General features: G+C 41.1%; 1 protein-coding gene across 3 annotated transcripts in view; it reads left to right on the forward strand.

The window, feature by feature from the left end:
* TAFA4 (TAFA chemokine like family member 4) overlaps positions 1-26,368 on the forward strand; it is a 156,857-nt gene that overhangs the window by 9,917 nt on the left and 120,572 nt on the right. The window contains exons 2-3 of one of the 3 annotated variants that reach the window (XM_055558377.1): positions 16,615-16,750; positions 21,635-21,750. In XM_055558377.1, coding sequence (XP_055414352.1) covers positions 16,737-16,750; positions 21,635-21,750 — 130 coding nt within the window. In that variant the 5' untranslated portion in view covers positions 16,615-16,736. Of the gene's footprint in view, positions 1-16,614; positions 16,751-21,634; positions 21,751-25,806; positions 26,315-26,368 lie in introns of those variants that run through there. The other 2 variants (XM_055558376.1, XM_055558378.1) reach the window with 2 other exon arrangements.

The following is a 26,368-nucleotide window of genomic DNA, read 5'->3' on the forward strand; positions in this document are numbered from 1 at the left end:
TCCAGGAGAAAAAAGCTGACATCCCACCTTCACTCTGGGTAGCAGGTAGCTCTGGGACCTTGTGTCCTAACACTCAGCTTCCCCAAGTTGCAAAGGACCATCCGAGCAGGTGCAGAGGTGGCTCAGTGTGGAGATGAGGACACGAGGTACCAGTGAGAATGAGGAGCTCATGCTCTGTCCCTGGCATTCGCTCAGCATCTTTTCCACCTTTGTCTTGGGGCCTTCTCTGATGTGATGATGTGTGAGCAGAAGTAGCCCAGGAGAACTGGGGCATGGGTGCCTCTGATGGAAACCTGAAGTGTCAATGCCCCTACCCTCTGTGCTTGGGTGGATGATTCTGGGAACAATTCCCTTGGCTTCTTGGGAGGCCCTGGGAAATGTAGCTGCCCTTACTCCTTCAGTAACCTCAGTCACGTGCTCTCACCTGATGTCCTCGTCTCAGGCTCTGCTTTGGAAAGAACCCACCTGAAGACCCCATTCACACTGATAGCTTCGCTTCCTTGTTGCCTGCCCTCTGTCATAGCCTGCATAGATATTTACAACCTTGTATGAAAGTCTCGATGAATGTTTGCCTGGGAATGTGTTTTAGCTCTTTCAGGCTGACAGGGGTCTCTTGGACTTCTGAGACCTGTTATCCTAGAAACCTAGAACCTCAGCCTCCTTTTTCTTATAGTTGTTCACTCTGCTAGCCCCTCAACTCTCCTGGTTCCTTTTCTGAAGACACAGTCACGAGATCCAGCTGACTGTTGCTTTCCCATGCCTATTTATAGCACTGGGTTTTAGATGGTGGGCCAACTTTTGAGTTGCTTGCTTTGAAATAGACTTTCTGAAGGACTTCTGGAAATAATGAGGCCATTTCTACACTGGCAAGTTGGAATACATTACAGATAGTGGTTGCAAGAAGTACTTGAAACGATGGTGCTGTCTATACAGGGCAAATCATTTTTTTTTTAACCTTCCCCAGATCATTCTGCAACTGTTACCTGGTGCTTTTGTGACTGGTTTATGTCCTATATGAAGTCATTGCATCATCTGTCAGTTTTCTTCCAGACTTCTGAGGCAGTACCAGAAGAACTGATGGGTGAAAGGTTTGGTTTAGGTAGGGTGGCGGAGGGGAAAGCGACAAGGCAAATGTAATACTGCACATCGAACTTAAGAGTTTTGCCAGCTCCTACGATGGAGAGCCTGTAACTCTTCTTTGCCGTGGCTTCCCTGGGAGGCAAAGAAGAGGTTAAGCCAGGGGATCCTGTCTCAAAACAATGTCTGAAAACACAGAAAACAAAGTTCATAGGATCACAGAAGAAGTCAGTTCTACAGAAATGTAGCAATCGACACATTAAAATTGTTCATGACACAGAGCAGGCATGCTTCTGTAAGAATGCATGCAACAGCACGATCTCCAGGCAGGTCCATTAACCCGAGAATTATGAGGTGTGATGGACACGTTGTGAGGTATTTGCAACAGACTGTCATGTGACTTGAAAATACCTGTGCTTTCTGCTTGTGATCAAGTCCTAGGAACTGCTAAATACCCCTCTGGTTGGTTGCAGACATTTATAATTGAAGGGAATAATGAGGCTCAGGTAGGAGTAAGTAAAAATGAAGATGTCATTTTCCCCCCTCATCCCAGGTCATAGATCCCAAGTTCTCTCCAAGGACCCCTGATTCAGAAGCCCTGCTCTCTGGATGGCAGGTGCTTTAAGGCCTGTGCCAAAGCTCTTGTTTGCCAGGTGAGTGGTGGGCTTTGGCTTCAGCATCTGCCTCATGTGTTGGCTGAAGGAAAACATCGCCCAGTACCGTGCCTGCTGCCGTCACAGGTCAGGTGAATGTTAAGGACCAGAGTGACGATGCTGGCTTCTTAGCTCTCAGGATTCTGGTCTCTCTCTCTCTCTCTTTTTTTTTTTTTTTTGGTTCCTTTCATCTATTATAGAAATGGCCATTGATTGGGAGAACCAATGGTGTCTGAAATTACTTATTAGATGGAAAATACTTTAGAAACGGCTTTTACTAACTTGGTTTGTCAGGTTTTCTCTGCTGATTGCTGCTGTGCAGAATGTCGTGGAGTAAAGAGGCCAGCCTGCATCTTATTTTCCTCCCCCGCCCTTTTTATGGCTGCATTGCACAATTTGTGGGATCCTAGTTCCCCGACCAGGGATCGAACCCACAACCCCTGCAGTGGAAGTGCCAAGTCCAAACCACTGGACCTCTGGGGAATCCTCTACTTTTTGTTTTGAGGTTGTGTTTTTGTATCCAATAAACTTCTCCTTATTGTTGTTTAGTTGCTAAATTGTGTCGGACTCTTTGCAACCCGATGGACTGTAGTCTCCCAGGCTTTTCTGTTCATGGGATTTCCCAAGCAACAATACTTGAGTGGGTTGTCATTCCTTCTCCAGGGGATCTTCCCGACCTAGAGATTGAACCTGCGTCTCCTGCATTGCAGGTGGATTCTTTACTGTTGAACCACGAGGGAAGCCCGAGCTTCTCATACCCATATATAGAAAAGGGAAGAATATTACAAGAGAAAGCGCCAAAGACAAGATTATAACTGGAATGTGCATACACAAAGTGAGCTGTATAGGTATTGACGGAAAGAAATGATGGTGGGGATAAAAGGGAGGGAGGGGTAAATGCCTGGTTTTAGACATTGGAAAGGTGTGCCTCACTTGAATTGCCCAGTAACCTGAGGAGTTATTTTTAAATCAGTATTCAAGATGAAGAACCCGAGGTTAGGAAAGGTTGAATGATTTGCTCATTGAAAGGCTATGAAGGGGTGTAGATGGGAACCCAAGGTTTGGGATGGCGAGATATCTGTCCACTTTCCAGTGGGTCCCACTGCTTTTAGTAGAGTGGCTGAAGTGAGCTTTTGCAGTTTCAGATTTTACATATGAAGAACATTGTTCCTGGAACTTCCCTGGCAGTCCAGTGGTTAAAGAGTTCGCCTTCCAGCCCAGGGGATGTGAGTTCGATCCCTGGTTGGGGAGCTAAGATCTCACATGTCTGATGGCCAAAAAAACAAAACATGAAACAGAAGCAATGTTGTAACAGATTCAATAAAGACTCTAAAAAAATCAAAATCTTAAAAAAAGAAAAACATTGTACCTTCAGGAACCCATCTCCATCCCATGACACTTTCTGCAGTGGTGGGAATGTTCTGTAAATTTGACTTCACTTAAGTTCATTTAAACTTTAGTGACCACACATGGCTAGCAGTTACCAAATGGACAGTGGCTCTTGGTTAGAAGGCTTGGGTGGGGAGCCCAGCTCTATCACTGGTTAGGTTTGCCACCTGGGGAAGATAATTCCTAGAGGCTCAGTTTCCCTATCTATGATGTGGGACAGTTCTCTTTGGATTCAATTAAAAATTCATTCCAGCAAGGTCAAACAAAGATGAAAACTGTTACTGTTTTTTGAAAAGTTGTAGCCATTCTTGAGAAACCCAGGAGAAGGGATGAAGGCAAGCTAAGGAAAGGCTAAAAACAGAACGACTTTCAGGGTCATGATCATGCTCTCCTGGGTCATGTCTGTTCTTGGCACATCTGTGCCGATCTCACGGGCTTTCTTTGTCCCCGAAGCACGTGATAAGAGCAGCCTGACGACCCCCAACCCCCAAATGTGTATCTGCCTCCTTTAGCAGCCTGTTCTAGAATGATCAGCTGTCTCTCAGTCTCCATTCTAAGTTCCAGGACAGGAAAGTTCTCTCGGCTCATGTTAGAATTCTATTGTTTCTGCTCCCTTGGCCCCAGTTACCAAAAACACTTTGACATTGACTGTAATTGATGGGTTTTCAGGGAACTCTGTCATTTTAATTAAAGGATGAAGGTCCTATAGGTCACAAAGATAGATCTGCAGCTTTGTGCATTTTTATGTTAAGCAGCAGATGATGGTAATCTTTATTTTCACCCACATTTTTCCCTTCTGAGGATGAAGAGTGCATTTGATACCTAAAGGGCCTAAACTCGTCCCTGGAAAGAGAAATCATTCTTGCTCACTTCCTGTGTTTTTCTGCTTTAAAAGTCTCCTAAACTGTGTGTTGTATCTCTTGTGCATTGGAATTATGGCATCATGACCTAATATTTCATTATATGGGTGTCCTTGCTGCCAGAATGTTTCCCTGATGCCCAAAGGAAGCATGATTAGTGAATTCTTACATGGAAATGTGAATGCAACATAGAAATGTCTTAGAACTCAGATTTTGACTACGGTGCATCGCATCTGGCTCCATGTGGGCTGTGTCTTTTTTTAGAGCCAGAATAAGAGGAATGGCCTCACAGACCTTTTCTAAGGCAATGATGTCAAACCATAGGAGGAGTTGAAGATAGCTGCTGTGAAAACCAAAAGATTTTTCCAAATGAGGAAAACAAATAATCCAGAATCTATTGTCTGTAGATAACAACTTGTGGTGACACCTAGAAGCCTGAATTTTGCTTTTAAATTTCATGATATATTTTATTTAACCCACCATATCTAAAATACTATCAATTCAATAAGTAATTGATACTAAAACTTAACTAATGAGGGGGTTCTTTTTTGGTTTCAAATGTTTATGACTCTGTGTTTTTTTGTACTTAAAGTGCACATTAAGTCAGATGGTAAATTTTCACTGGAAATGTTTGCTAGGCATTCCATGTATTCCGTAGTGTTTACATAAGAAAAAGTGGATATGTGACTGAAATTATGTGACCTTCCTCCAGTATGGCCAGTTATTAGGAGGACTCTGTCTTTCTTAACAGCCCCAGTATTGAAATGGGTTGGACCATTCTGGGTTGGACTTTCTGTACTGTGAAAATTCCAGTCTTGAAACAGCCTTGGCTAACTACTTTCCACTCCCAGCCCTGTCTCTAGCTTTCCCAGACCTTTTTCTATTCTCCCTTCCCTTTTCCTCCCATATGGGGACTCTCCCAGTTTCGTTTGGAGCCCTGGGTCCACTACTTACTTGCTTTGTGCTCTTGGGTAGCTAGAATTACTTATATTCTCCCATGTTGGAGATTTAAAACAAAATGAAGTAAAACTACCCTGTGGGTTGTTCTGAGGGTTCTATGAGATGAGAAGTGATGGTGTCTCTTCTAATGTTAGGCTCGGTGTATCCAGCTGCTAAATTATTATCTCTATGTCAGATTCCTTGGTTCTCTTTTTTAGACTTAAGATACAAAATAGATAAGACTTTCTAGTGTTTTATAGGTCCTGTGAACACTTTTCTGGATTCTTAGATTATATATTATATATGTGTTAGTCTCTCAGCCATGCCTGACTCTTTGCGACCCTATGGACTAAATAGCCCACCAAGTCTTCTCTGTTCATGGAATTTTCCATGCAAGAATACTGGAGTGGGTAGCCATTCCCTTCTCCAGGGGATCTTCCCAACCCAGGGATCGAATCCAGGTCTCCTGCATTGCAGGCAGATTCTTTACCATTTGAACTACCTGGGAAGCCCATGATCTTAATAAGGGAAGGAGTGATTGGTTATGAGTCACTGCTGGCTAGGACTGATCTTTGTTAAACATGCGTTCTTGGGTCCCTTCCCATCCCATCCTTTTTCACCTTGTCTTCTTTTGGGTCCCTTGACTGCATTCACTTCTCTGACCTGCAGGCACTAAACCTTGTTTCTCACATCCTTACTCACCTTAAACCAAACCTTGTGTCCTTTGTCCTATTTGCTCAGACCCTGCAATCTACCAGGAAATTCATCAGTGAATCCCAAAGTGATTTACCTCCTGTTAGTTTCTATGCTATGTAAGTCTAGGTAATATTTTTCGTTTTATTATTTGGAAATAATGCGTTTCCCTGAGGTAACCATGCCATGGTGGACATTTTGACTTTTGGTCTGGCAAGTAGAATGGGTTGAAAAAAGGGAATTACAAGAAGAGAGAGTTAGAACATGCTGGACCTGTTAAAGTATATGGTGTCTTGTTTACATATTCATGTATTTGTATCTGTCTCCATCAAAGCAGATTTGAGAAAATTTTTAAAAATATTTTATGAAATCGGACATAAAGGGATGGTAAGGACAACAAAGCAGGTTAGCCTATGATATGCTTGGTGAGCGGTCCTCTTCACTTAACTAAAGGTGGACTCTAAATTTGACTCTGAGCTTCCTAGTAGCCAAAGTGAAGAGTAAAAACAATGGATTATAGGATGTACAATTGCATAGATAAAAACTAGTATTCTTGGTACCAAGACCTGAGACCTGAACCTTGGATGTTAATTCAGTAGTTTGACTGCACATGGAGTGTCTAAGATATCCAGCATTGTATGTGAGCAAAACAGTTCCTCAAGAGGCCTGACTTCATTATTGCTCTGCTCTGCAGACATCTGGCCAGATTCATTCTCTTGTACTTCTAGGTTGAGACCTTAGTCTGCAGTAGTCTCTCATTTTTCTACTTTTGCCCCCCAGAGGGCCTTCTCCACCAGAAGCTTTAGAGCTCTTATGCAAACCTTAAACCATCTCCCATTTCTCTTGTGCTTACAGCTCTCATGTTCCATTTGGAGCCAAATCCCAACTCCACGCTATTATCGGCAAGCTCCCTTGTGATCTGCTCCTGGGACCTCCCTGACGTCACCCCTTACCCCTCTTTGCCCTGCTCACTGTCCTGCAGCCCCTCTGCTTCTGACCACACCCAGCTTGTTTGGACTTTAGACTCCTACAGGGCAGAGCTGTTTCTCTTCCTGGGACATTCTTCCCCAAGAAGTCACATTCTATCATTTGTCATCATGTCAAGATGACCTTCTCAGAGAGGCCTTCCCTAAGCACCCAGTCCAGGAGCCTCTCTTCCTCCAAACCCAGCCGGTTTCTGTTACACTATTGACTATTGTTTTCTCTGTCATACTTAATCTGAACCCACAGTTACCTTCCAATGAAGATTCATTGGAAGGACTGATGCTGAAGCTGAAGCTCTAATACTTTGGCCACTTGATGCAAAGAGAAGACTCATTAGAAAAGACCCTGATACTGGAAAAGATTGATGGCAGGAAGGAGAAGGGGACGACAGAGGATGAGATGGTTGGATGGCATCCTTAACTCAATGGACTTGAGTTTGAGCAAGTTCTGGGAGATGGTGAAGGACAGGGAAGCCTGGTGTGCTGCAGTCCATGGGATTGCAAAGAATCAGACACAACTGAGTGACTCAACAACAACAGTTCCGTTATTCACACTTGTTTACCTGTCTGTCTGTCTTCCCACACTATAGTGCAAACCCCAGGGTACCCGGGACCTTATTCATCGCCCATGCCCGGCACCCAACACAAGACCTGGTCCAAGAATTGATCAAAAACTACTTGTTTAGGGAGTCATGAAGAGGTGACCCATTGAGTGTGGATAGGACCTGGGAGACTGCTCACCTGTTCTGTATGACTTCCGCATGGGGTCAGCCCACCATACCTACCACCTCTCCCTTCCCCCTTTCTCTGTGTGGTTTCCTTTAGTGGCCTTTTCTTCTCCGCCACCAGATCAAATCAGGACAAGACAAAACAAACTCGCACACGTGTGCAGATCTTTTCCCCTCATCAATGACCAACCAACCAAACCAAAGTTTTTAAATTCCTGAACACCTCTTTACTCTTTTCCCCAAACATTCCTTTTTTACTCCTGCGTGTTGTTGTCTCTTCCAGGAAGTTTTCCTGGATTGCAGCAGTCCTCAGTGATCTTATTCTTCTATTTTCATTATTCAAAAAGACAATAGTAATTTTTTTTAAACTTTTTATTTTGTTGGAGTATAGTTGATTAACAATGTGATAGTTTCAGGTGAACAGCAGAGGGACTCAGCCATACATATACATGTATCCCTTCTCCCTCAAGCTCCCCTCCCATCCAGGCTGCCTCATAACATTGAGCACAATTTGCTATGCTATACAGTAGGTCCTTGTTGGTTATCCATTTAAAATATAGCAGTGTGTACATGTCCATCCCAAACTCCTTGTCCTTTTCCCCCATCCTTCTCCCTTGGCAACCATAAGTTCATTCTATAAATCTATGTATCTGTTTCTGTTTTGTAAATAAGTTCATTTGTATAATTTCTTTTTAGATTCCCCATGTAAGGGTTGTCATACAATATTTTCTCTTTCTCTTACTTCTTTCAGTATGGACAGTCTCTAGGTCCATCAAAAGACAATGGCAAATATTACTGACCTTCTCTCTTGGTTGCCCCATGTATGTCTTTTGCAATTGATTTGTCATTTTTGGATAGACAGGAATTAGTCTTATTCTTGATTTCCCTAAGCATGTCCTAGTATTAAGCCAGAACTCAGTAGGCTTTTGTATATATAAGCTGAATGTTTACAGTATCTTTAAGTAGCTTGGAGAGCTTTGATAGATATCATGGATTTGTGTTATAAAAGCAACAGGGAAAACCAATAAATATTGAATCTCATTAGCTTGTATTTATTATGTGTAGTTTTCTGTATAAATAATTACCATTTTATTTAGAAGCTTTTTACCATATTTTGATTTGACTTTTTTTGTGATGCAATTTAAATTGCTCTTTAATTTATTTAGTGTCTTATGCTTCTTTAATGATGGTTTGCATACTGTTTTTAAATGACTTTATTTAAAAAATGAAAACTACACTTATAATAAAAATATCCATTATAAATCAGGTAACATGTTAGCACTTTCAGAAGACTTCCCTTTTTGCCACAAGAGGGCACTGTTGTCAAACAAAAGATGAATTTTTAAGGTTGGAAATTTAATAATGGTTCTGATACAGCTTTTAAGAAGCATTTATCTCACTAATGGATTAAAATGGTCAATATTGCCTGCGATGGGCATTGTCTTGCTGTGCAATCCTGTCGCAGTTGAATTTGCTGTGTATATATATCCATGACCTGTATGTTATCAATAGCTGAAACTTCCCGTGTTCTCCCTAAAATGCTCTGTGAGTCATTGTCATAGCTGGTGGTTGAACATACATTGGTAATTGTGTCGTTAAACTATATTAGTTTACAGGTAAGGAATTAGGGAAGCATAGAAATGAAATGACCATTCATTTGGGAGTAAAACTAGAGACTTTATTCACTTATTTAACAAACTGTATTTAACACCCTTGGTGTGCAGAGCATTATGTTAGAGGTTAGCATAGAAGCGAAGTAAGATACCATCCCCTCCCCTCGAGAGGGTTACGTTCTGTTTGTAAATGGCCAGCCCTGACCCTAGCAATGTAACTATCGAATAGTCACAGAATTCTACTTTTGCATTCTATTATATACAGCTTAGGGCTTCCCCGGCAGCTCAGCTGGTAAAGAATCTGCCTGTTATGGGTTCAATCTCTGGGTTGGGAAGATCCCCTGGAGAAGGGAAAGGCTACCCACTCCAATATTCTGGCCTGGAGGATTCCATGGACTGTATAGTCCATGGGGTCGCAAAGAGTTGGACGTGACTGAGCAACTTTCACTTTCATTATGTATAGCTTGCTTTATTTTTTTATAATATAACGTAGAAGTTAGATCATATCACACAAAAACTTTTAAAATAAAAGTTCAGGTGCTTGGCAACTTGTGAGTAGCCTTCAAAATATTATGTTGGTTATTTATTATGCTAAATAAAATCCGTAGACACTGTTTTGATGCTTTGAAAAATGAGAAACGGGAGGAAAATTTCCAATTAAAAACTGGTCCAATTAAAAGAAACCCTTAGACATAAGGATAATTGGGCCTTGAGAGATTTATGGCTAAATTGCCATTACCGCTCACATTAGTTCAGCCCCAGACCTGGGCAGTTTCACTTGGACAACAAGCTGTGGAATCGTGTTGAGTGTCCCTGAATTTGGTGAGTGCGTTTTGTATTTTATGTCACTTGCGGGTTTGTTTTCTGTGTTTTGTGTAGACTGACTCTCGGTGAACCATTGTCACTTAGTGATGAGTGCTTTTGGACAGTTCATAGTCACTTGTAGGCTAGAGTTTTTCTTCACTAACAGAAGGCACTGGCCATACTTCCATTAGAAAGGACCATGTCACTGCATGGAAATAAGATGCTGCGTGGTTGTAAGGAGTTTCTCGGTTCTTACAGTGACAGAATGTGAACCTTTTGAGATCACAGTGTGTCTGTTTAATTTGTTTAAATCATCTCTGACCAAAAGGGCCCTTTTGAAGAACTCTACAACCTAATTTAAACAAGATGGTATTGGCAACACATAAAATTAAAATGCCATGTGTAAAATTTTATACAATTCTGTACCAGACACAGCTATTGTCTTTAATGACTCACTCAGAACCTTTTAAGTTCTAAACATATTTACAGCGTGTTGTAAGATGAACGAGTAAGTTCCTCATTGATATTTTTAGGCAGCAATAGAAAAGCAACTTAATAGCATGAGTATACTGCATTTTGGCAGAGAAACCTGTCCTCTTGAACGTGTGACAGTAAGCATGCTCTAAATTACAAAGTAATTCCACGCATCATGTGACAGTTATAAGTGAGAGCCCAGCTGAGGCTTTAGCTGAGTATCAGGGCTTGAAATACATTCATAAAAGTGTCGATAACCTATTAAGTACATTTACTTTCATCAGAAGCCTTTTAAATATAAAACGTTCACTAATACTTGTCTTGTTCCTGTGTAAATTTGTCAAGAGAGAGGTTGCGCTTGGTTTGCGTACTTTTGTGGAAAAGCGGTTTGAGAATTTCCAGAAGACAAATCAGTGTGGTTGTATTATATAAACACAACATGAAATGGAAACCTATTTCCTCCTCTCTGTCTAAAGAAATGATGAATTATTTCATGGAGACAACTTCTCTTTCAAAATTTCCATTGGTTATGAGACACAATTCTTGCTTAATGGGACCATCTTTTCACCCCTTTTCCACTCATAAACTCTGTTTTATACATCCAAAATTCAGGTTGCTAGTTTCACCTCTGGAGGATAGAGGTGAACTTTCTCACCTGTATCATCTTCTACCTTGACTGATTTGAAATTAGCGTGAAAAAATGATTTAACGCGATGTTTAAACTTGTTTAAGGATGTCACCTGTTACATCATTAGCTGGAAAAATTAGTCCTACTTGTGCCCTGATACCCGAGGGGCTGAGAACCACAGTTACCAGGTCATCCCAGTAGATCCCACTCTAGGAGGTCAGCTGCACTAATGCTGAATCTGAAAATAGCTCATTATTCAAGCATCCCTACTCTGCTGGTAAAGCAAGACGGGGCTTGGAAACCTCCTAGGTGAGTGGGCAGGCAGGAAAGGGCAATGGTGCAAACGTGTGTCTATTTGGTTTTTAAGTGAGAATCTACCTTGCTGTACCGTCACAGAATTGCTCCTGGATTTCTTGGCAGGAAATGAGTCTGCGTGGATGCACTGACAGAATTCTGCTTTGTTTTGTGTCAGTGCTGAATTCCTTCATGGAAATCGACAGAAGTGGCTTATGTTCCGGCTCTGCTGTATTTTCACCCAAGTGTCTTTGAGGCGTTCTGATCTAAAGTGTGGTTGTTTTTCCACCTGTTTGAAAAATGGCAGCTTAAGTGCTCAAGGTCTTCAGAATTCTTGTATGTTTGGTCTTAATTTGGAAAGTGACCTTAAGCCTTGAATAAACCTGTAGTAAGGCAGAACCCTGTAGCAAGTCAGAATCACTTTTATTCATCAGCTTTTCAGAGATGAGGCGAAAATTATTTAGGGGTTAATGAAAAATAACAAAGAGTCGGACACGACTGAGCGACTGAACTGAACTGAACTGAAAAAATAACAGAGGCTCCAAGCCAGGATCTGGTCCTTATTCAGTCCAGTGGTCTACTCATGTGGGTCCACAGACAAGATTTTTACTTTTATCTTGATGACCATTGCCTTGAATTCCTGAAGAAAGAGTTATTTTCAGTCTATTTAAAAAAGCATGAAAAGGACTAATGCTCTTTGAAAATCTTTTGATAAGAATTGAAACAGTAGATTCCTTGGTGCTAGATGGCTTGCATTTGAATCACGGCTTAGCCACTTAGCTGAGCGACCTCGGGCAAACCCCTTGACCTATCTGTGTCTCACTGTCTTCATCTGCATAGCAGGATAGAAATAAATCCTACTTTTAAGTGAGTTATTATTTTAAAGTACTTGCACAATCACTGAACCATAGTAGACACTATGAAAGTGCTATTTTTTCTCATTGAATACATTTTTAATTAATAAGAGAAGTTAGGAGCACATAGTATCAATCTCCTATACTTCTTATACAACTGATAGACTTTTGACCAAAGGAACACATTGAATAGCAACAGTTTTTCAATGTTATTGAATGTTATATTCTATTAAATGTCCTTGAAGATATTTTAATTACATGAGAATATTGTATGAACTAACAGCTTGAGAAATGGTAAACCAGTGTGACATTTTTAAAGGAATAGCAAAAAAACACCCAAATGTGTTTATAGAAGGTGTTCCTATGAAAGTGCTTTTTAAATAAAAGTAGATGAACTTCCTCTGGGGTCTTCAGTGAGTATTAAGAAAGTCAGATGAGCCAGAACATTTCAACTCTCAACTCCTCTTATGGTTTAAGAATGGTAATAAGTTCTGAATCATTTTAGTATATGTGATAAACCGTTCTTTTTAGTGAACATCTATTGTCTTATTTTGATATAATTTCTGACGTAATGAAAAGTTGGAGGAATCATACAAGGAATTCCTAGATTCATCAGTTGCTTACATTTTGTTCATTTATTTTTCTGTTCATTCATTCATTCGGTTTTCCTTCCTTTCCTCTTCCCTTTTTCCTCTCAGAATCATTTGACAGTAAATTCAAGACAGTTGCCCCTTTTTTCTTAAATATTTCAGGGTATATTTTAATAACAGGGACATTCTCTTAACTAATTTAATATTGATATGACACCATAGTGTAATCTATAGGCTATATTCAGAAATTGTTATTTGTCCCAGTAGTGTCCTTTATAGATAAATGTGTGTGTATATATGTGTGTATGTGTGTGATTGTGCGTGCGGTTCATTTGAGAATGACTATGCATGTGTTTTTTTTCTGATCTAAGATGCAGCATAGGATCACCATTTCATTTGGTTGCCATGTATCATTCCTTTATTTGGAACAATTCCTCAGATTATTTTGGTCTTTCATAACCTTGACAGTTTTTAAGGAGCAATTACTTTGCAGAAAGTCTCTCACATTTAAGTTAGTCAAACTTTTGGCATTTTTCCTCGTGATTAGGTCCAGGTTTAAGGTCATTGTGAATTGTGGTTTTAAAAGGAATGTGGTATTTCATCACTGTAGAGTTTTAGAATGAAAAGATAAGAACATCATGCTGCATAAATTGACATCTGTGGAGTGAGGTGGGTATAGCAAAACTGATATAAGAGATATTCTGAGTGTGCTTATCTACAGCAAGTCAATAGCTGTATTTCTCAAAATAATCCTTTCAAGGAATTCACTCTGCTAATAGTGAAGGCAAGTAGATCAAGAGAAAAGAAAGGCAGAACCTCACTATTTCCTTGATAAGAAATCGGGTATAGGCTGACTTCTTTCTTGGGTACAACAGAAATAAACATCTGAAGAATGGTCTCCTCTGCCTGGGAAGCTCAGTTTCTTGGTACCAGGGAACATGAACAGGCATCCTGCTCTTTTGTAGAAAAGTGACTGTCAAAAAAAAAGAGAAGAAAAGTGACTGTCTCCACATAAGACCAGTGTATAAGGTGAAAGATGAAAAATGTAACCCAGCACGCAAATGCTGGTTTTTTTTTTCTGATTCCAACAGTTGAAATTGGACCAGACACATTTAAAATTGTTCTTAGTCTAGATATGGCAATGTCATTCATCATTGTAAACACCCAGACTCTTTAAAAATGAATGACTTTTTTTTTTAGCTTGAATATTTTTATTTTAGTATTATATAATATAATAATATTGTATTAATAAGTAATAATATCTTATTGAAGTATTGTTGATTTACAATGTTGTGTTAATTTCTGCTGTATAACAAAGTGATTCAGTTATGTGTGTATATGTATTTACACACACACAGAATATATATTCTTTTTTCAGATTCTTTTCCATTATGGTTTATCACAGGATATTGGATATAGTTCTCTGTGCTGTACAGTAGGGCTTCCCTGGTGGCTCAGATGGTCAAGAATCCGCCTGCAATTCAGGAGACCCGGGTTCAGTCCCTGGTTGGAAAGATCCCCTGGAGAAGGGATAGACTGCCCACTCCAGTGTTCTTGCCTGGAGAATCGCATGGACAGAGAAGTAGGATCTTGTTTATCCATTTGCTACATACTAGAAAAAGGAAGGACTTTTAAAGTAGAATGATAGAAAAGACTGTGCCACTGTTGGAAAATAACCTGGAGGGAAGTAGAGTGACTGGAAACACATGCTTTTCACGTTGTGCACAAAAGCACTGATGATCTTGAACGTACTAAAGTTCAGACATGACAGGAAAGAGTTAATCCTTTTAAGCAAGTGCCTAGGGTACACTCGGGGAAAATCTGACTGAATGAGTTACTGCTCAGCCTAAAATTAAACTCCTGGCTTTTTGTCTAGCATGTGAACTATTGGATCACATTTGTTTTCGCTGATGAATCCTTTTTTTTTTTTTTTTTAACGAATTGAAAAGAGAATCCCCAATGGTTCCCTTTATGTGAAGAAAACAAGATAAATATTAGCTAGGAAAGGTCATTTTGGTTTCCAGTATGTGGGGAGTTCATTAGGATGGGTTCTGGTAAATTATACTGTGTATTTCTTTCCGATAACAGAAGGTCATGTTGTGCCCTTGGGTGGATATCAGGACAAACATACTTAATAAAGTTGGAGGATCTGGGAGACGAACATTATCCAGTGATTTCTTTTCCAAGTATCATACATTTATACAGTTACTCAAAGCTGCTTCTCTCTCGTAGAGCTAATCACTCATGGCCTCCTCTGTGTCTCCTGTGGCCCCAGAAGGATGGATCTCAAGCCTGTCACCTAAAGAGGCCTCTAGACAAACATCTGTAATTCCCTCCAGGGCATCCAAAGAAGAGAAAACTATCAGTTGTATTTTGTGGTGCATTTGCAGTGGGTTCAACAGGATTCGATAATGATTAGACTGTGGAGCAAGGATCTTTTGTAAAAATAATTTTATTTATTTTTGGCTATGCTAGGTCTTCATTGCTTCAACAGGCTTTTCTCTAGTTGCAGCTAGTTGGGGCTATTACACGTTAGTGGTGATGCACAGGCTTCTCATTCCAGTGGCTTCTCTTGTTGGGGAGCACCGGCTCCAGGAAGCACAGACTTCACTAATGCTTGGACTCTGGAGCACAGGCTCAATAGTTGTGGCACATGGGCATAGTTGCTCCATGGCATGTGGGAATCTTCCCTGACCTGGGATCGAACACATGTCTTCTGCATTGGCAGATGTTTTCTTTATCACTGAAACACATGGGAAGCCCGCAAGGATCATTTGTATGTCACATTTGCAGCTTAAATATTTATTGTTGCCCATCATTATTTCTCTTTGATCTCCATCCCTTGGAGGGATGTAGTTAACTCGGTAACGTTAAAAATGGGTAATTTCATGTTCCTTTGTTTTTGAAATGTCTTTTGGTTTGGAGTTATCTGAATCCTTCTTGAAAAATGTTTTCATTAAGAAGAAAAGTCTTTTTAGGTGTGTGCATTAAAGGAGCATGTTGAATCTCAGTTATGGTGTTAAAAAGTGTTTTTTGTATTTTTGTGTGTTTTATGTTGGAAAAATTTTTGCCTTCTGTGTCCCATCAGCATTTTTCAAAAAGCATCCTTGCAAATTGTTTTATATCTGTATTAGTGAATGAATGAAAGTTGCTCAGTTGTGTCTGACTCTTTGTGACCCCATGGACTGTAGCCCACTTGGCTTCTCTATCTGTGGAATTATCCAGGCAAGAATACTGGAGTAGGAAGCCATTCCTTTCTCCAGGGGATCTTCTCAACCTGGGGATCAAACCCGGGTCTCCTGCATTATAGGTGGATTCTTTACCATCTGAGCTACTAGGGAAGCCTGTATATATAAAGCCCATTCATTAAAAAGCAATTTATTTATTTTAATTGGAGGATAATTACTTTACAATATTGTGGTTGTTTTTGCCATACATCAACATGAGTCAGCCATGGGTGCACATATGTCCCCCCTTATAGATTATTATATAATATTGGGTCTACTTCCCTGTGCTATACACTAGGTTCTTCTTGGTTATCTATTTTATACACAGTGGTGTGTTTTGCAAATTGTTTATCATCATCAGGTTTATGTCACAGAACACTGAGACTTAGGTCTGTATGCTGGCTTTTCCACTGCTCTGTGAACTTGGGCAGGTTGTGGAACTCTTGGGTTTGGAGTATCTCCAATTTCATTTTCATCCCGTTGATGAGTGAAATTTTGCATCATGAATGGTTTGGTACCCTCTGTCAACTTGGTCATGCCTTTGCTGCAGAGGGAACTTCTGCTTTAAGATTATATTCTGTTAACTACTGTGTGGCTAATTAATAAGTACAGAATTCTGTATTTCCTGCTCTCCCTCCATCCCCATCTATTAGGACCCTTTACAAATGTGGATGTGTTTGACTGTCTACCACTTGCCTGAAAACACAGTTGTTGAAAAAAAAAATTTTTTTTTTTTGCTTCTGAAAACCTGTATCATCTCAACATTAAAATGCTAATGGCTTCCTATCTTTTTTTTTATTTTAAATAGGTCTATGAAGTTAAGATAATTTTTTGGAACTGTTGAAATGGTTGGTCCTTGCTACCAATGGGAACTTGGAGTCACTCTGAAATCCATCCTGGAATAACTGTGTTTGACTGGAACCAAATTTTATGAAGTCTCCAAGGTAAAATGATTTTAGCACATACCTAGAGATGGTATCTTTATGAAGCATAAAGAATTTAGGCAGATGGAAGAATATCCTAGAATTGATGACCCTTTATAAAAGCTTTATTTTATGTTGAATTTTTGGAAATAAGGAGAATTAAAAAAAATTAGCTCTGATCTTTGAAATTATTTCAGTTGATAAAGCAGTACTTTGGCTATTCAACAGGGCCAAAGGTGATATGTTTAAGATAAACTAATTTTGTTTTATATTGGACAAAAATGTTCAATGTAGGAGAAATTGAAGTATCACAGTAGGTATGAAAGTGAAAAGTAAAAGTGTTAGTCATTCATTTGTGTCCTATTCTTTGTGACCCCATGGACTGTAGCCTACCAGGCTTCTCTGTGGAATTCTCCAGGCAAGAAATGCTGGAATGGGTTGCCATACGCTTCTCAAGGGGATCTTCCCAGCCCAGGGATCAAACCTGGGTCTCCTGCATTGCAGGCAGATTCTTTACTGTCTGAGTCACGACAGTAAGTGTAGTAGGTGAGACTTCTTTTTACTGGGGCTCTGGATTATTGAATGAAATGAAGAATCATTGCTAAATAGCTGCCCGCCTAGCCATAGGCATTTCTCCAGGGAATCATAGCTGTTGTTAAGTAAATACTTGTTCTAAGCAATACTTGTTCTCAAACTCACCCCAGACCTTGATACATAGAATTTTCCATGAAGAAGAAGTCTGATCAGGGACGATCTCCCAAGATTTGGAACAGGGGCCCATGAGACTGTCGATTTGGGGTTTGTTGTTGGAATACAACCAGGAGAACAGAAGCCATCCAGGAGCAGAAGGACAGGGAATTGAATTTAGGAAACCGATTACATGTGTGATGGGAGAGTCAGAGAGGTCAAGCAGAAGACATAAAGGCAGCCCATAGATGAGCAACAGCAGGCAACAGCTCCTGCCATCAGATGAGCAACAGCTCCTGCCATCCTGAGGCTGGTGGGACAGAGGAAGGCAATCCTGCTGGCCAGTGGCCTTGGTGGGGAAGGGCCTTCCATGGGAGCTGGAGCCATAGTGGGCCCTTCTGGGGGAAATTGACACCATGGAGGAGAAATGGCCACTCCATTGACCCTGCCAAGACAGAGAAGGTGGAGAAAAACACCATGGCCTTTCCCTTCCACTCTGCAGGCTCTAACCAATGTCTCCTATTGGTGAAAGCCAGGTAGGAGCCAGATCATTCAGGAGCCTGGGGAATGCAGTGTAGAGGTGTCACCCAGTAGAAGTGAAAAGAATGGTGCTGAGGGCAGAGCAGGCCCAGGCTGGGCTAGGGTTTATATTTGAAGTCTCTTCCCATCACATTTTAATGAGCGTGCTGCCCTACCCAGCATCCCCTTCAGGAATGAAGGATTCATGCCCTCAACTGTCGGAAGCATTGCAGAAGATGGCCTACAGCATCTTTGAATTGTCTGCAATCCAAAGAGCCTCCTTGCCTGAGATGATTTTCCCTGATGTTCAGGTGTAAAGGCCTGACCCCTCACCACAGTTTGGGACCATGGAGAAGGGGCATCTAAGCTGTGTAGTTTGTTCAGTCACTCACTCGTGTCTGACTCTTTGCAACCTCATGGACTGCAGCATGCCAGGCTTCCCATTTCCCGGAATTTGCTCAAACTCATGTTCATTAAGTCCGTGATGCCATCAAACCATCTCATCCTCTGTCGTCCCCTTCTCCTCCTGCCTTCAGTCTCACCCAGCATCAAGGTCTTTTCCAGTGAGTCGGTTCTTCACATCAGGTAGCCAGAGTATTCTGGAGCTTCACATCAGCCCTTCCATTGAATATTCAGGGTTGATTTCCTTTAGGATTGACTGGTTTGATCTGAGCTTTTGAACTTTCCAGAGGGTTGTCTGAGGCCTTTTCCTCTTTCTGTCTTTCCTTCTTCTTGTCCCTCCCCTTTCACCGGTGATACTCCCTAGAGCACTCCTTAAGTCATCCTCTGATTATTAATTTCTATCTTAGAGTTGACTTCCTAGGGTACCCAGCGTTTGGGACTCAGATCATCTCAGACATACTCTCCCAGTTTGGTTAACTCCATCCAGACAGGTTTAGGACTTGCAGTGACTGATAAACACATGGAAACTGAACTTCACTGGTAAATTAGGTGGGACAGATTATAGCTCATCTGATAGACTTCATCTGAATTTGGAGACTCTAAATCAGGTGGAACACTGTGGTTAGAGGCAGAGGAGCCAACCCACGAAGGAGGAAAAAGTGGAGGATAGAAGAGTGAAGAGGCCTTTGGAGACCTATTGTTTTAAACTGTTCAATTTGGCAGTTTTTATTACATGGCAGTAGAAAGCTAGTACTCCATTCATCTGATTCCTTAAAATTTTCCTTTTTTGGGCCACTGATTGCTACAAACCAGAATGTTAGGGTACCCAATCCAGTTTGTGAATGTGTTTTGTTTGATCTGCACTCTGTTTTTAAAACAAAACAAGTGGAATCTCTTGCTGACTCAAAGTGTGCAGACGGTGTATCAGAAAGCAGCTTCTCTTGAAAAGTCATTCCTGGCGTTCCCTTGGAGCAGCTGCCCCTAGACAGGACTCTACCTTCCTTACTGCTCTCCAGTGCCTTGGGCCCAGCCAGCCTACACTTTTATTGGGAGATATTTGAAATTTAACCCTTGGGTAAGAGGGATAAGCCTTTGTAACAGTTAGATTAATAATGGATACTGGAGTTAACAACTGGAATTTTAAAATATGGAGGGGGGACAGAGGACCTCATTCAAAAACTCAGCATATATAGAATTCTGAACCTCCATGCTTTCCCTGTTGAGTAATAAATTAATAATCAATTTTCTGAAGTGAAAATGTAATTACATACTAGCACCTCAAGCTCACATAGACTCGCACATATTCTTTGCCACCTTTTGAGCTGATTCCAGGGTTTCTATCCACCGTGCATGGAGGCTGAGGTGGCGGAGACAGAGGACATGCTTTGCAAAATTAAGGTGCACGCAGGTCTTTCAAAGCAGAGGCACCTAGTGTTCCTGTCAGTTTCAAGCGCTTGGAATTTCCAAGGCCAAGGGCAAAATGATGTCAAGCTTCAAAGCTTGACATCAAAAGGGACTTGTCTCAAGTCCCTTTTGCCACCATGGTCTTCAAAGATAATCTTAGAATCTTGTATTACTGTGGCTGTTTCAGAGTCATAATGAGTCTCAAACCAGTGGCATTACAAGATCTTTCAACAAGATCTGTGTGACTACTTTGTGAGAGGCCAGTGCCTGCTCCTGGGAGTGTGGTATGGCCACCGGGTCCCCAAGGCTGCGCTTCCTCTTGAGCACAGAGTCAGGGTTCTGGTTGAGACCCCGTGGGGTTGGCAGTCATGGGCTTGTTAGGCCCTTTCTTCAGGATTTCCTCAGAAGCTTTGCCTGTAGTGTTACTCAAACAGGAATCCACGGGCCATGTCTTAATCATCTGCCCATGAGTGTTTATACGTCTTGTATATGAAAAGGGAGTTCCTTTGATCCTCTGTGGTGGGTCTTTATCCTTGAAGCCAGGCAGAACCCAGTGTTACTGGAGTTTCAAATGCCCAGAGCTTGGACTTCCACTTGAAAAAGTTAATTTAAAAAAGAGCAAACTAAAGTTAATCTAGTGCTATCTGAGATCCAAAAAGGCCGAAAGTTAGGGAAGGAAGTAGAATGCATATTAGCTATTTTCTTTTTATTTACTTTTTTTTTGGAAAGGGAAGTGTTTTAGAATAGACCACACAGCCGCATTTGTAAACTAAATTGTCTTTGAGCAACTGTTTGAACACTGTCCATTCATATGAAGTGAAGTGTATTTTCCCAGTTTTTATTGAGATGTAATTGATTCATAACACTGTGTATATTTGAGGTCCAATATGTTTATCAGCTGCAAAATGTTTCCCACCATAGTATCAGCTACCACCTTCTTACTGTCGCATAGTTACTGTTTCTTTCTTGTGATGAGAACATTTAAGGTCTACCCTCTTAGAACGTTCAAGTATATGGGACAGTGTTATTAGATTAGCTGTAATCACCATGCTGAACATTAGATAACCAAACTCGTTAATCATGTCACTGGGAGATTTGACCGTTGACTAAATTTCCCTCACCCTCAACCCTTGGTGACCACTGTGCTACGCAATCTGTTTCTCAGAATTTGTCTTTTTTAGATTCTACATAAAAGTGAGATTATGCAGTATTTGTCTTGATCTGACTTATTTCACTTAGCAACAGTGCCCTCAAAGTACATCTGAAATTTTGTTTATGGCAAGATTTCCTTCATTCTCATTGCTGAATAATATTTCATCTTTATCCATGTATCTATTGATATCTATATGAAGTTGTTTATGTATTTATCTCTAGTTGTCCATGTTCTCATCAGACTCTGAGATTGGATTAATCCACTATTCAGCCAGTATTCTAGGCCAAAGAGCATTAATATGCAGTCAGAGAAACCAGGGGAAAGTTCTCAGGCCTGGTGTGTGAATTTCTGTGGTTTATTTCACATGCAGAAACCACATATCTTTTATTTGAATCCTGCTTAAAGTATGTTGCTTTTTAAATTTTGTGCTATAAAATAGTATATAACCCCCATGTTCTATCAGGGCCACTCAGGCTATGCTCTAGGGGTTCATAAATAGACCTCTCACTGAGGCATGTAGCTAACTTGAAAAACTTTTAATTATAAAATGTGTGTATTGGAAACTGAGTGAATGCACAGTGCATGTAAGGTTCGCTTGGCCTCTGGTCTCTTTGGTGAGGTAGGGGTAGAGGGGCATCGCCCAGCATCTTCCTCTGCTCTCTGCACCTTCTAAGGACGGCGTTTGCTCCGAGTCTCTCACCACCCCTCCATCGCTGACCTGCATCCTGCTTTCCCTCCAGGATGAGAGCCTGTGCCAGATCCGTCTTGCTGTCTCACTGGCTCTTTCTGGCCTACGTGTTGATGGTGTGCTGTAAGCTCATGTCCGCCTCCAGCCAGCACCTCCGGGGACACACAGGTAAGCCCTTTAAACTCGTCCTGCGCCACTGAGATCAATTAATAAAACCCTTTCAAATGTGAAAGCCCACATTTTAGGTGCAGGAAATTGACAGGAGCCTTGGATGGTGTGTAAATAACCAGAGGAAGCATGAAATACAACAGGGTGAAGCAGTTTGATGGTTTGATGCTTAAAGAGATTTGTTCTAGGTATCTTTTTAAGATTTCTCTAGGTTTTCTTTTCCTTTTCCTGAGTACACTTCCATTCTTTGGAAGTGATTTTTCTCAAAGAATCCTAGAAACCCAGCAGCATTTTGTGTTTATATATTCCAGCTTCCTTTGAAGGCAGGACATCTTTATTGATAAACTTGAATGAACACTGAAGGCAGTTTGCACATAATAGGGTTCTTTTAGGAAAAAATGGTGAATGATTTAAAAAGAAGAAAGAAAGGGGAAAAAAATGTGGTGGTAACTTTTGCACAGGACCTAAAATAGAACGTGTGTGAAGTCTTAGAGAAGCATTCTGATACTTTCTAGTGAGACCCATGTCTGTCCTTCGCTTATTTCTAAAGACAGATCAAAATAATCAGTTAAGTATCTCTGTGTGTATTGTGTATTTGTCTTCACCTTTCCCTTTTACATCTACATTTAAAGTAATACAGATTTGAAAACTCCCCAGTGAACTGTGTTTTCCTGAATAATTGATATTTGTCAGCAAACTCGTTACTAAACAATTAATTTACTGTCTATGCTTCAGTAATCAGAGGTGTGGCAGTGCCAGGCAAGCTCTGAGTTTTTAGTGAAAGAGTGAAGTTTGAACCCTAAACCGTGTATGTGTCAGAATTGTAAAGTCTGTGTCTAAGAAACTGTGCTGGTCACATAGCCTTATTCTCAGATATACAGCAGCTCAAGGCTTCCTCTTAGTTATTCTGACAATTTAGGACTAAGACTGAACTTTAGGCTGAAGTTTGTAAACTCTCTCACAATTCAATTTTCCTTAAGTGACAGTTTCTAGAAGACAAGAAAAATAATGATTGCAATTTTAATAAATCAGTGTAAAATCCATACCATTTGACTGCTCTGAAAGTGCCTAGGGCTAGTTGGTTATTGTGCTGTGTATCTTTGGGTGAGCTCACTCTCAGGAATAGGGTATTTGAAGTCATCAGTCTTACCTGTTTTCTTGGGTTGCAGGTAGAGAGTCAGTGTCGTACAGAAGCAGAACATTTCAGTGGGGCGGGTTAGCATCAGCACATTCCAGACTTCTCAAAACTGGGTTTGAGATTGTGATCCACAGTGATTAAACCTGAGGCAAACAGGGGCCATGACTGACCCTTCAGCTCTTCATCTTGGTTGGCAATCCTCATTCCAACCCTAACCTAGGTTAGGTTAATCCTAACCCTAGCCCTAACTGTAACCTTTTAAATTTGGAAAAGGTGAGACCATAGGGTGTCTGTGTGAAAGTGAAGGTGCAGTTTGGTAATAAAATGTGTTATACGTGAGCAAAAAGAAAAAAAAAATCAGAATTAAATCTAAATTAAGATTAGAATCGTGAACACAAGAGATGCAGTATTTTCCCTATAAGCGAAGACTCAACTGTAACAGGGAGGGTAAGAAGTCTGAGCAAAGCCTTCGAAAGTTTTGCTCAAGAAATGAAATTTTCATCATGGATTTCTTTCAGTGATTTTATTTGGATTCTTGGTTTTTGGTTTCTCTTTGACTTTTGGGGGATTCTTCCTGATTTTGTTTTTGGAATTGAAGTACCTATCATCCCTCATCTTTTAAAATTAATTAATTTATTTTTAATTGGAGGATAGTTGCTTTGCAATGTTGTATTGGTTCCTACCATACATCAACATGAATCAGCCATAGGTATACATACGTCCCTTCCTTCTTGAACCGCCCTCCCACCTTCCACTCCATCCCACCCCTCTAGCTTGTCACAAAGCATCGAGTTGAGCTTCTTGTGTCGTACAACAAATGACCACTGGCTATCTATTTTACATATGGTACTGTATATGTTTCCATGCTACACTCTCAATTCATGCACCTTCTCCTTCCCCCACTGTGCCACAAGTCTCCATGTCTGTATTGCCTTGGCTGCCCTGCAATTAGGTTCATCAGTGCCATCTTTCTAGATTCCATATATACGTCTCACCCCTCATCTCAGTAGCCATCAGCACATTCCATCAAAGCAGTCAGGATGGCTCCTGCCCACGGGGAGCTCTGTTCTCTCCCTGGGGCCGCAGGCTGTATATGAAGAACCATCTTTGCAGAAGTACAGGCATGCTTTGTTTTTTTGCTCTTGGCTTCTGGCTTGCACTTTACTGCTTTTTTTTTTTTTTTTTAAAACAAATCAAATGTTTGTGGCAACCCTTCATCCAGTAGGTCTATCGGCTCCATTTCTTCCCAACTGCATTTGCTCTCTTTGTGGGTCTGTGTCACAGTTTGGTAATCCTTACCCTATTTCAAGCTTTTCCATTATTTATTTGTTATGGTCTGTCTGACCTGTGATCTTTGATGTGACCATTGCAAAAAGATTATGACTTGATGAAGGCTCAGATGATGGTTAGCGTTTGTAGCGATGAAGTATTTTAAAATTAAGGGATGTGAATTCTGTTTTAGACATAATGCTTTTGCACACTTACTAGACTACAGTAACGTAACTTTTATATGCAGAACCAAAAAACTCATGTGTCTTGAGTTATCACGATATTCACTTTATTGAGGTGGTCTGGAAGCACACTGGCAAAGTCCCTGTGATCTGCCCATACCCTTTGTTTAACTGCAGTTGAAGGCTCCTGAACCCTACTGTGAAGTCTTATTCCCTCATGGGTTTCTTAAGCTGTGTCCTTGATGCCTGGAATATAATGGGTGCTAAATGAATATTTATTAATAGGCTGATTTTGCCTATTTGTCACCATGGAATCAGTTATGTAATTTTCTGCTGGTGCTAAAATTCCAGACAGTAACAGGCAGGTGTGAAAAGATTTCCTGTTAACTTTTTGTTGATTATTAGGGTTCTCCAGATAAACAGAACCAATAAGATATATATACACACACATATTGTTGTTGTTTAGTTGCTCAGTTGTGTCTGACTCTTTTGTGATCCCATGGACTGTAGCCTGCCAGGCTCCTCTGCCCATGGGATTTCCCAGGCAGGAATTCTGGAGTGGGTTGCCATTTCATTCTCCAGGGGATCTTCCCCACTCAGGGATCAAACCCACATCTCCTGTTTGGCAGCCAGATTCTTTTACCACTGAATCACCAGGGAAACCCTACATATACATGGTGTACATTCCAGCCTTTCAAATGCCTGTGGTCCAGGAGCACGGAGAGCAGGAGACAGTCAGTGTCCCAGTTCAGCAGTCAGGGAAAGAACAAATTCCACCTTCTGCTTTTTTCTTCAAGTCCTCAAGCGCTTGGATGAGGCCCACCACAATGGGCCATCAGCTTCACTCAGCGCCCCAGTTCAAATGCTAACCTCTTCCAGGAACACCTTCACAGACATATTCAGGGGTCATGTTTTGGCAGATATCTAGGTGTCCCCTGGCCCACTCAAGTTGACAATTTCATGTATCTTTCTAGATAGTGTTTTATATAGTCATCTATATTTTCTATATTATTTTACAGATTTATGTATGTACACACCTATCCTTCCAGAAAAAGGAATGTGTATACTAGTACGTGTGTATGCACAGATATCTCACTCTATACTTTGTTTTGTACCTCGATTTTTTTCCTATTTAACAGTAGAGTTTAAGGGGGCTTCGTTTGAGTGCGTGCAGATTTATATCACTCTCTGTTGTACAGATGTGCTCTCATTTATTTGATCACTCCCAGTTTTGGTGGACATTGGTTGTCTGTCGTATTTTCCAAATATATGTCCTGACTGCAGATGAATCTCTGTTGAATTAAAGTGCACGTAAATGTATTAGTGGGGCTTCCCAGGTGGCGTTGTTGGTAAAAGAATCCACCTGCCAGTGCAGGAGATGCAGAAGACGCAGGTTTGATCGCTGGGTCAGGAAGATCCCTTGGAGGAAGGCATGGCGACCCACTCCAGTATTCTTACCTGGAGAATCCCACAGACAGAGGAGCCTATCAGGATACATTCCATGGGGTTGCAAAGAGTTGGACATGACTAAACTTCTGAGCACACACACAGCAAATGTATTAGTGAGAGTGGGTTAATTCCTGTTACACATAGACCAAAGAAATATACATAATGGCTTAAACAAAAGAAGTTGTATTTCTTGCTCACGAGTGCTGGGTAGGTAACATGTCAACTGGCTGTCCTCTCCTGTGGCCTTTTTGGAACCACAGGGCATGGAAGCTATACTGTTCTCAGCCTGTGTCCTCGAAGGTTGTCCTGGAGCCATCTTCATTCCAGACAGCTAGAAGGGGAATGGGTGGGGAGGGTACACCTCGGAGGTGATGATGAACCGGGTTAGGAGCTGGCAGTATCCCTTGACCTGTCTTCTCTTGCTATTGGCTACAGCTGAGTGCCCACGGCCACACCGTGCTGCAGGGGCTGCTGGGAAACATACCCTAGCTGGGGATCCAGGACTGAGAGGAGATGATGGTTTTTGGTGAGTGTCCTGCATCCTCTGACAACCGCATTAAGATTTCAGTAGTGCAGGGAG

This window comes from Bubalus kerabau, chromosome 20, assembly GCF_029407905.1.
Source record: "Bubalus kerabau isolate K-KA32 ecotype Philippines breed swamp buffalo chromosome 20, PCC_UOA_SB_1v2, whole genome shotgun sequence".
Taxonomy (NCBI): domain Eukaryota; kingdom Metazoa; phylum Chordata; class Mammalia; order Artiodactyla; family Bovidae; genus Bubalus; species Bubalus kerabau.